Source organism: Oryctolagus cuniculus, chromosome 9, assembly GCF_964237555.1.
Source record: "Oryctolagus cuniculus chromosome 9, mOryCun1.1, whole genome shotgun sequence".
In the NCBI taxonomy this organism is placed as follows: domain Eukaryota; kingdom Metazoa; phylum Chordata; class Mammalia; order Lagomorpha; family Leporidae; genus Oryctolagus; species Oryctolagus cuniculus.
In genome coordinates this window covers 5299799-5311208 of record NC_091440.1, presented here as the reverse complement: position 1 = coordinate 5311208, position 11410 = coordinate 5299799, and the positions used below count along the sequence as shown (strand labels likewise).

The 11410-nt window shown below is 44.4% G+C and overlaps 1 protein-coding gene across 1 annotated transcript in view; it reads right to left on the bottom strand.

Annotated features, from left to right (window-relative positions):
- Positions 1-5297: 5297 nt before the first annotated feature.
- NALF1 (NALCN channel auxiliary factor 1) overlaps positions 5298-11410 on the bottom strand; it is a 696120-nt gene continuing 690007 nt past the window's right edge. The window contains exon 3 of the mRNA XM_002713024.5: positions 5298-8664. Within this exon, the coding sequence (XP_002713070.3) occupies positions 8366-8664 (299 nt within the window). The 3' untranslated portion in view covers positions 5298-8365. The remainder of the gene's footprint in view (positions 8665-11410) is intronic.

Here is an 11410-nt window from a genome sequence, read left to right as displayed (position 1 = left end):
GGCATTTCATCAGTCTCTTCATCTTCACATGCTAATATTCAAGTGTTGTGCTCCTTTGGAGGAGTCATTGTTTTCCTTGTTCTTGTCTCTTGTATCTGTGTTTATTTTTAAGCATTTGTGTAAACACTGTTGGTTTCTCCTCTGTAGTGTTTTATCGTTGAACTCTGCCTCTGTGGTTTAGTGGAGAGTCTGCTCCTCCAGTGAATACCCAGAAGTGTGTGCTGGGTGGGGCCAGGGAGCTCTTGTCAGTGCTCCAAGCTGGGGCAAGAATTCAGGGTGATACCCAAGTTCTATGTGGTAGATCTCCTCTATTCTCGGCACAGGCTAGGATTTTATTACACCTGTTGGCATAATCACAACCTCACCTCCTCACTTCCAAGGTGATTAATGCCTGGAGTTAGCTCACAGTGGGTTCAACCCCGACCCATGCTGGCACATGGACTGCACAGGGGATCTGTGTGGTCTTCACTGTGAGCATGGAGCTCTCTACAATACTCACCCCAGGCAGTCAGGAAGCTGTGAGCCTCTGACACTAGACACAGTGATTGTCCCGAGACCCAGCTATACCCCAGATCCTACAGACATCCCACAGTCTCAGCACACAAGACTCCCACAGTCATGGGCTGTAGCTCTGGGATCCTGCCCTGCCCACAGAGAGAGCAGAAACACAGCCAGAGCTAGCTGTCTGTGGGCCAGCTGCCTGTGGGTCCTCCACTTTGGCAGTTTGAGCCCTAGAGCCTATAATAGGTTGAGAGGATGGGAGCACCTCACAGTCCTAAGTGGGTGCCCGGCCCCTGTCAACCCTCCCAGACAGACTCAGTCACTGGGTAACACAAATTTTTCCCTCTGGTAAAATTCACTGGTCGTGGGCTCACAAGAGAGCCACTGCACTCTCTTAGTGTCGAGACGGCACCTTTTCCCTGTCGGTTGTGAGGCACCCCTGTGGGATGATGGGTAGAAAGACACATGCTTTTCCTTTACTGGATTTTGTGGGTACCCTGCTCTCTGCTAGGGCTTCAGGCTAGGCTCAAATCTGTGGTCCACAGGGTCCACCCTCAGGCAATAACACCAGTGGCACTGGCTGCCAGTCTGCTCTCTCTCTCGGAAGCTGGCATCTTCTTCAGTCCCCCGCTGCAGGTGTCATGCAGGTGTCCACACTTACCATGCTGCTCCACGGTGTCCTCCTTTCTGTAGAATTTCCACCTTAAATGTCTCTCCAACACTCCTTGGGAATGTACTTTTTTCTCCACTTTTCTTCTGCTCTCTTCCCCTGGTCAGAGTCAGCATGTCTTTTCCCTGTTTAGTCATCTTGGAATCCTACATTTATTTTTAATTCTATTTTTCCATGATGTGTTTGAAGTACACTCATGTACTTAGTCAAAAAACTTTGCAACCGGCTAATGTTACTCTTACAGTGATTTCATTCTATGGGAATTACAGTGTTAAAGAGAGGTATTCTGATTAGATATACATTCATGCTAAATAATTTAAGCTGTTTCTTTTCATTAAGGAATCCAGATGCCTCAAAGATTCATATTTTTAAGATCTAGTACCTCAACCACTTTGAGACTACATTATTTCCATTGCCACTCTCAATTAATTTGCACCTGTACTTGGAACCAATTTCAACAGACTTCTTTAACTTTTGCTTATTAGCACCATTTTTGGAGAGGAGAGGACAATTAAAGAAGCAAAAACTGCTTACATTTAAAGTTCTTAGAAGTCACTTTAATTCTGTAATATGTACACTTCTTTCAAACTGTTAAATGCATCAGTGGTCTGTTTGCTAGATTAGAGTGCTGTTAGTAAAAATATGTAATTAGGAGGTAAATATTTCCAGGAACTATCCACAGAAGCCAGAAGACAGTTTCACTTCCTGAATCAATCATCCTGATAACTGTTACTGAGACCTCACTTATATGATATACATACATCTTAGGAACCCATAACACCACTACCTCTTACCTAGGTGGTCCCTGAATAGTCAGTGTGTTCTCATAGGCTCCGTTCCTTACTTTCCAGACACTAAATATCAGAGCAGCAAAAGCAGTGAAACAGAACACACTGGGGGCAAGAGTTCAATGCTGCTTTCAATAGATCAATTTTTTAGCTTAACAATTGATTTTTATAAATGTCTTACACTTTGGAGAAAATAGATTCATTCTCAAATAAGTATCAAGCTTCCCATAATACTCCAGAGCCAGCAGGTGGCATTTGCAATCAGATGTTGGGGGAGCAGGGTCCGTCTCCTGCAACATGGCGGGGTGCCTGGGAGACAAATAAGTACTGAGACTGTGGACTGAAACTAACTCTATGCGTCTGATCTCCCATCATATGGCTGAGAGGGAGTAAACAAATCTTACACAGCTGCTTCGTCAATTAGCTGATTCCTGATCCAACCTCTGATTGGAAGAGAGCGGCGTGTTCAGCACGTGGGCAGCAGAGCACGGTTTGGTGGGAGAGGACTATAAAAGGGGGAGAGAGACAACATACGAGGCCCCTGAGAGAGTACGTCTGAGAGCTCGTTGGTGCCACTCCTCCAAGAAAGCCGGGGGAGCAGCGGGGGTGCCGCTCCTCCGTGGAGGTGGGGGAGCGGCAGCAAATCCGGGAAGGACCAGTGTCGTTCCTCCGCGAGTGGGGGAGCGACAAGATGCTCTTTGAGTTTTACCCTTGCACTGCCCACCTGTGCAGCCCAGGACAAAATTATCAGCTCATATATTTTTTTTAAAGATTTATTCATTTATTTGAAAGTCAGTTACACAGAAGGAGAGGCAGGGGGAGACAGGTCTTCCATCCGCTGGTTCACTCCCCAATTGACTGCAAAGGCTGGAGCTTCTCCAGGTCTCCCACAGGGGTGCAGGGGCTCAAAGACTTGGGCCATCTTCCACTGCTTTCCTAGGCCATAGCAGAAATTGGGATCAGAAGTGGAGCAGCAGGGGCATGAACTGGCGCCCATATGGGTTGCCAGCACTGCAGGCGGCAGCTTTACCCATCACGCCACAGCACTGGCCCCATCAACTCATGTTTTTCAACATTGATCTAAACGCCATGGCCCTGAAGTAGCTCAAGAATTACAACCAAAGTTCACATTTTGTTGCTTCCCCGAAGTTTTATCCCAAGGCTAAGCAGATTATATCTTATTTTATGGGTAATTTCTAGAAATTGTAGCAGAGTCTGATAGTTCCTATCAACGTCATGGAGATACTGCTTTAAACTCTTGAGTTTTCCTCCCACTTCCGTCCTGGGAGTCGTCATTGCCCGATACCTACATGCTGTCTTAATTTTTTAAGTCATTAAGACTTGGGAGATAGAGAAGGTTCAGGTTATTTGAAATCATTTCCTTCACTAGTAAGGCATGCTGATAGTCTGTTTTCCATATCAAAGTAGGTATGTTTTTTTTTCTTCAAGATTTATTTGTTTATTTGAAAGAGTTACACAGAAGAGAGGCAGAGTGAGGTCTTCCATCCAATGGTTCACTCCCCGATCAAAGCCAGGAGCTTCTTCCAGGTCTCCCAGGAAGGTGTAGGGGCCCAAGGACTTGGGCCATCCTCCACTGGCCCCCCAGGCCATAGCAGAGAGCTGGATGGGAAGTGGAGCAGCCAGGTCTCAAATGGGCGCCCATATGGGACCGGTGCTCCAGGCCAGGGCGTTAACCCACTAAGCCACAGCACCAGCCCCTAAAGTAGGTATGGTTTTAAAATGGGCATGGTATAGCCAAGAAGGAGAAGGCATTCAAAAAATGTATATGTTTTGGACTGAATAATTTTGATTAGTGTTTTATAAGTGATGTACATGAGGGGTCTTCAGAAAGCTCATGGAACTGCATAGAAAGAACTACGCATGGATTTCAAAATGTTTGCACCCATATAACATTGTAATTCCATTTTTAAAAGCTTTTTGAAAATCCACATATATTATAGATCTTCATTTCTCCATAAAGATATGCCATAGTACATAAACTTTTCACTTTCTTTATGCTCACACACACATGTGAAACCAAATACTTTCTTGAATTGCAGTTAAAACAAGATGCACTGCTCATGTCTTTGCTGACTTAATGCTTCTAGGAGCAAGAACACCCAAACTTTATATCTCAGGCTGATGAATATTTTCATGTTGTTCAGGTATCAAATGCCATCTGTTAATTCAAAATATGACCCATGGGTCTGGCATCTAAATACATCTCTTATTTATAGTTTTCCCCCTGGCAAAAATGTTGTTATTCATTCATATAAAACCCCTTTGCCTCCCTCTCTCCCTCCCCCTTGCTCACACTCTTGCTCTCTCCTTTCCTTCCTTTCTCTCTTTGCTCAACTACAGGGTCTACTTCATTTTAAAGTTTGAGGCCAGCGCTGCAGCTCACTAGGCTAATCCTCCACCTGCAGCGCCAGTACTCTGGGTTCTAGTCCCGGTTGGGGTGCCGGTTCTGTCCTGGTTGCTCCTCTTCCAGTCCAGCTCTCCGCTGTGGCCTGGGAAGGCAGTGGAGGATGGCCCTGCACCCCATGGGAGACCAGGAGAAGCACCTGGCTCCTGGCTTCGGAGTGGCGCAGCATGCCAGCTATAGTGGCCATTGGGGGGTTAACCAATGGAAGGAAGACCTTTCTCTCTGTCTCTCTCTCACACTAAGTCTGCTTGTCAAAAGTTTATTTGAAAGAGTTACAGAGAAAGAGGGGGAAGAGATGGATTGTCCATTTGCTGGCTCACTTCCCAAATGGCTATAAAAGCCAGGGCTGGGTCAATCCAAAGCCAGTAACTTTATTTGGGTCTCCAACAAGGGTGACAGGGGCCCAAACACTGGGGCCAGCATCTGCTGCTGCTGCTTTCCCAGGCCATTAGCAGGAAGCTGGATTGGAAGTGGAGCAGTCAGGACACAAATAAGATGCCACCACAATGGCAGCCCTAGGTTTTAGTTCTTAAAGGCACCAATTCATTGGTAACACATCAAATTATTTTTGTAGGGATGTTATTTAAAAAAATAACTTTCATTTATGACATTGTGGATGAGGGGGATAATACTTTTTTAAAAAAGAAAGCTTAATATGTAACACCCAATGTCAATGCAACAGGGAGTAACATTTAACTATACCTTGTTATTTGACACTTAGTTTAGTAGTACCAATATGTTCCCCAAACTAGAATTTTTTCTGTTGCAAAAAAAAAAAAAAGTAATAAACCCAAGGACTTCTGTTCCATACCTTTACAAAACAAATATTTCTTGGTTTTCCACTTGCTTGTAGCATTTTTAATATTGTAGTCCATTTCCAGTAGAGCCACCATAAGAAAAATGGAACAAGATGATGCTTACAAAGGAGCAGAGTTTGAATTTATTCTGTCAGAATTAACAGGTGCACAACATCCAGCATGCTCAAATGTGTGCTGGGGAGACTGCTACAAATAAACAACTGGTGTGGTGAAATTTGCAACATCAGCAAGTGTTTTCTTAACTTTGGAAAGCAGCCATTGCCTATTTGGAGCCTCCTCACCCCAGGATCCCTGGAAATATCGGAGTGGTGATACACTTGCAATAAGGAAACTAGGCACTGAGATCATTCTCTTATAATAAGAATAAAAGCGGGACAAGAAAAATTCTACAGGAATTACACACTATTCCAATGCTAGTGAACTTGTTGAAGATAAGACTCGTTTCTCCTCTACCGTTGCTTCCTCACCTAAATGGTGGTTTTATAATTATGAGTAGTGCTTCCTTATTTCATCTAACTTTTGAAACTGTCTTTGGGGGGTTTATCATTGTCTAAACCAATGGCAGTTGCTGTTTTCTGTCCTTCGGCTGCTATTCTCTCTAAACAAAAGCTAAAATGAGAGCAAAGGGAAACCTCTCATCCCTTTATATACATCAAGAATTTCCTTGCAATATCAGTCTCAAAAGATGTTAAGAGAAAACTGTGTGTGTGAAGTGAGGCATCACCTTGCCCAGTGTTTAGAAAGAGTAACTTCTTATGCCATGAAAGGTAGGTGGAAGGTGCATACTATGCCTTGTCAGTTTCCTGCAAAGATGGAAATGCCCCTGGCACAGATGAAGTATGAGAAATACTAAAAACATGGAGTGCAGAGTGGTCTTTCCAGAGCAGAGCACAATGTGTTTAAAAAAAAAAAAAACTTTCCTGGACATTCACTCCAGAGGTTCTTCGAATAAGAACTCATCCAGTGAGTCCTTTCCCAAGAGTCACCCACCAGCCCTCAGCCCCATTGAAATCTGTATTGTACCTCTAGTTGGGCTGTCAAAATGCTCATTTCTGCAACTGCTTAACAACCAAGAATTCAGTGCAGTTAGTGCATCCCGCTGGTACCCATTCGCTCGCTCGCTCGCTCATTCACATCCCCAAGAAAGCACTGCAATTCCAAACAGCAACAAAGGGACCCCGTGTGTGTGTGTGTGTGTGTGTGCACAGGTGACTGTTGTTTGCACTTGCAGAAAGAACAACTTTACACAAAGGAACAAAAACTGGAGAATTTTGCATTTTGGTGTTTTTCTTTTGTATTTGCGCAGACCATTAGGATTTTCAGTCTCAACAAAACACTATTAAAACAAAGAATCTAGTAAAATATTTGTGCATGTACTGCTAAACAATTCTAGCAATTTTATTAAGCAATACCTTTATTATTTTTTGAATATTCTTAACAGACTGGAACAAAACATTTTTTATTCAAAACAAAATATGCATACTGTACGCATGTCGCAGGGTTAAGTATGATGCAGAGGTTAAAGTCTGTTGAAACAAAAACAAATGCCTGGGGGAATTTCATAGCTATAAAGTTAGTAACTAAATTTTGTTAAGAGGACCTCTTCTATGGATTTCCTTCATCTCGTGGCCACACAACAAACTCATCGGAAGTGCACTTCCCAAGTGTAGTTAGAGGATTGGAAGGAATGTAAAGTTTTTTTTTTTTACTTATTAGTTTTGTTTGTTTGTTTTTTTAAAAACAGCCCTTATTAACTCTTCCTTCCACTGATTCTACTGTAAACTCAGAAAAGCCTTTTGTAGAAAGCAAGTTCATATACACTCAGCAGGTGAAATGTTCCCACAAAGAAAAAAAACACAGTGATCAGACTTCTGTTTTTCTCAGCTACCTAGAGCAAGTTCGAGTGATGAAGTTTTTGCACTTTAGTAAAAATGGCTGACCTAGTTCTTGTTTAAAACAGAAATTGTTCTGTGATAATGCAGAATTGCATACACTTTATACCTGGGATAATTTTAAACCCTACGCGGTGGAGGAAATACTGGGGTACAATTGTGCATACTCGGTAGGCTGAAGATGTTGAGCACTTCTACTGTCCCTTCCTAGCAACAGAGGAGGAATGAAGACCCTGACTGTGTCCTCAATGTCTTTGTCCCCATCGCCATGGCCAGAATGCGCTGGTCTCTCACTGCCACAGGACTGAGTTCTCCACGGGCAAGGACTCCCTCCACGACCCTCATCCTGGCTGGATGGCTGCTCAGGTCCCAGTGGCCAGCAAGAAAAGGCTGGACCGCTTGGGATCTGAGCAACACGGTCCATGATAGTTGTTTTGTTTTCAGCATAAGAATGTGTTCGCTGTCTGATTCCACCCGATAGGAGAGCACTTGTTTGTTCAGCGCCAGGCCCCCTTGGCGCCGCTCTATTTGGGTTTGTGCGGAGTGGCTCGGAGGCTCGGGAGCGTGCAAGCCACTCGCGGTGATTACACACACGGAAGCAAGCGGATGGAGTCTGCTCGGGGGACCAGAGGGTGCAGGGGGAGGGAGGGCCGGCTGCACGGGGCGGTGGTTCCGTGGGGACAGGGGGAGACTCGGGGAGGTTTTTTTTTTTTATGTTTTAGTTGTTTTCTTTTTTTTGTCTTTTTAATTTTTTAATTTTTTTGTTGTTGTTTTTTGCTATACCATGAGGTCATAGCAGTCATTCCTCTAATAGAAACTGACAGGACGTAAAGACAGAACTACCTGATGAACACACACGATGACTAGAAATAGAAAGACAGTGAAAAGACTCAGTTCACCGCTGAGAAACCGTCCCCCAAAATAAATCCGGGATCAACAGGTGCAAAAACTGAACAAACAAAGAATCCCAAACCGAAAGCAAAGAAAACCTCCAAACATTAAAACACAGTGTATAAAATGGCGTGAGAAATTCAAAGTCACCGGACGGACAGCCTTTCAGTCAGTAAAAAGCCGTGGTCGCCGCTGCGTCCCTGTGTGGGTCCGGGCCCGTGGTGTGTTCCGAGCTGCGCCCTCCAGGCCCCGCAGGAAGCAACGCGAGGGCAGCAGCCCGGGCCCCGGGCGGGCCGGGCGCCCGTGGGTGCAGGAGTCCGGCGCGGCGCGGGCCGGGCGCCGGCGGGTGGAGGTGTCCGGCGCGGCGCGGCGCGGCGCGGTCACTCCTCGTTGGTGGAGTTGTCGTCCAGCGCGGGGAGGCCCCGCAGGCTCAGGGCGGCCGCGCTCTGTGCCGCCGACGCCGTGAGCACGGTGTGCAGCAGCATCAGGACCAGCACGCACAGCTTGAGTCTGCCGCCGCACAGTCTCGTGGCCGAGGACGGCGCGAGCGACGGCCCGGGGCAGGAGCCGCCGCCCTGCGCCGCCGCCGCCGCCGCCCTGGCCGGGCCCTGGGCCGGCTCCTCTCTCCTGACGTCACAGCACTCGGGGTCGTCACTGGTGAGGAAGGTCTCGTACAGCCCTGGGGGGGAAGAAGAGAGGAGCGGGTTAGCGCGCCGGCGGGCAGGGCGAGAGCTCGCGGCGGAGGGAAGCTGAGTTCAACTTTCTGATGCACAAACTCTTACAGGCAGGGAGAGGTCGTGACGTGCGGGCTGCATGGCCAGCCAAGGTCTCAAAGGAGCTCTGTTGGGTTTCTCCACGCATGCTTTTACCTCCCCTGCCAGGCGCAGCCTGACTGTTCTGGTTGTGGTGCACCCGGGATGGAAGATTCAGAACTCCTGGTTCTGGATCAACTTGGAGACCAAGTATATGGGATCATTATTCTTTAACAAAAATGTGGTCAACGCATAGACTAACATTAGCCAGTTGTGCTACTAACCAACCACTTGTAACGTCATTGCTCTACAACTGGGTTTACTAAGCATTTCATCTGATCAGCCTCACCATGCCTCGCATCCGCCTGCCATGGGGAATGGGTAAAACCACCCACACATCCACTGGGTGCTCGGATCCTTGCGATTTATTTTCTAAATATTTCTCTTACTCTTCCATTTCCCACTGTATCTATAATTCTGTGAACGGAAGCCTCATTAGCCTTTGCTTGGACTGTTGCAGTAAGACTTTCTGCTCTTCCAATCCATCCATCAGCTTTGCATCTCAGTGGTTGTCTGTTGCTCTCTTCTCTTTTGCCCCCTTTATCAATCTGTTCTTTTTCTTCCCCTTTGCCCTTCTTACTTTAAAAATACACATTGTTCTTACTCTGAAACTGAATGTTCAAAGGGGCAAATAGAATAAAACAAGTGACTATGTGATCTTTTTAATCTTGCACCTTGTTACGTTAATATCTTAGGCAGCTAACTAAGCTATCGAGTGTCTCATTTTTCATGTGCCTGAAACGTTTTCTCAGATATGTTAGAATGAACTTTCCATATAAATTTTTTCATATTCTCGAGCTTGAAAAACATAAAAGTAGGTAACAGTGGAACAATTTTAAGGATTAAAATGAGACTCTTCAAGTGAAATGCTTGGCCCTGTGCCTAGCACATAGGGCTAACTTGAAAAATTTGCTACTATTAATAATTGTTGTCAAAAGTATAAGGCATTTCTTTCTCCAGCTTTCCTCTATTTCTGGGTCTTCTGAAAACACTCATGTCTCTACCACTAGCCAAGCGGCTCTTCCTTGAATGTCCTCCATCCAACCATCTTCCTACTTCTCTTTCATCTTTGAGACTCAGTGCCAGTAAAATCCCCCAGTGAGTCCTGTACTCACACTCCTGAACTGCTAGTGCAGTATGCCTAACTCTTCAATAGAGGTACTGTTTTTTTTTTTCCATTTAATCATCCATTTTTATGCTTATTTCCTTACTTCTCTGTCAGCTTAAAAGCATGTGCTATGAACAGGACATTTAGCACTTATGACATGAATAAAGTCAGTGTATCTAATTACAAATAATCTGTTAAATAACATACACTTCAATCTACAGTTTCTTTTAAACAAAAGACCAAGATATCCTTATAATGATGCTTACAATATTCATTTCTTCTTAGGCATTCAAAGGTAAACTTCACCTTCGCCTAGATAGAATATGGAAAAAAAACTGAATTAATGAGGTCTGCAGCGCCGACACCTTTACTGAATTGTATATATTTTTTCACATAAGATATCCCACTGGTACACTGATCATTTATTGAAGGATATATTTTCCATACTATATTCTAAAACAAAGAATTTACAATTATAAAAGTAGAAATCTAAAGGTAGATTAGATTGAGAGCAACATTTTAGAATTTTAATAGAGTATGTTTAACAATGTCATCTAATTAAGAAATTCTTTTCAAAGTGGCTCAAACTGGTTTGCTGATTTATCATTAAAGGTATTTCAGAAAGAGTAAAGTAGTTCATTTAGGCCAATTTTTGAACCCTTCTTTGTGACTGGCACAATTAATAATCCTTTTTTTCCTCTGTCCATCTTTTCAACAAGAGTCTGCATCAGTTATACATGCATATGTTAAAGATCAAACAATTCTACAGGGTATTTATAAAATGAAAGAAAAAACCCCTCCACCTACCCCAACTCAGATTATCCTTTCTTATAGGCAAATATTTGCACTTCTTTTAACTGTTTCTATATTGAGCTCCAACTCTGAGAAAACATGTTTTATGATTTTCCTTACTTCCTCTTTTGCATTTATCTGTAGATTTCTCCTTAGGATGAATTTGGATAAAACAAATTTGCCTCCTCCCTCTGGTGTCCCCTCTATGAGGATGCCATACACACAATTCTTAGCCACACAGTAAACTCCAATTTTCTATTCCTAGACCACTCAGATTTCCCTAAAACTTTCTCATTTTCCTTGAGCATGTTAAGTTAACCCAAAACATGTTGCCAGTTGATTCCATTCCACTGATTTTCTCCCAGCTTGCTTTCTGAAGAAGCACCTTTGACGCCTCCAGCTCTTGGGGCTGGTTGCTTTCATTCCTGCGGCATAGGTACCACCCTAGAAACCACTCTGCACCATCCACTTGGGATTCTTGCTGCCTCTCTTCCAGCTTCGATTTCTTGTTTTCTGTATTCCTGTGCCTCCTGCCTTCCCGTTTTGGGGGCCACGTCCTCCAGTGTATTCAGTAAGAAAAGCTTGTGAGGGTAAGTTTACAAGATGCAGGATGCCTAAAGATGTGTTGTCTGTAACACACGTTTAGTTGGTTGTTTGGCTAGGCATGGATTCTCATCCGGATTATTATCCCTCTGATCTATTCAAGCCTTACT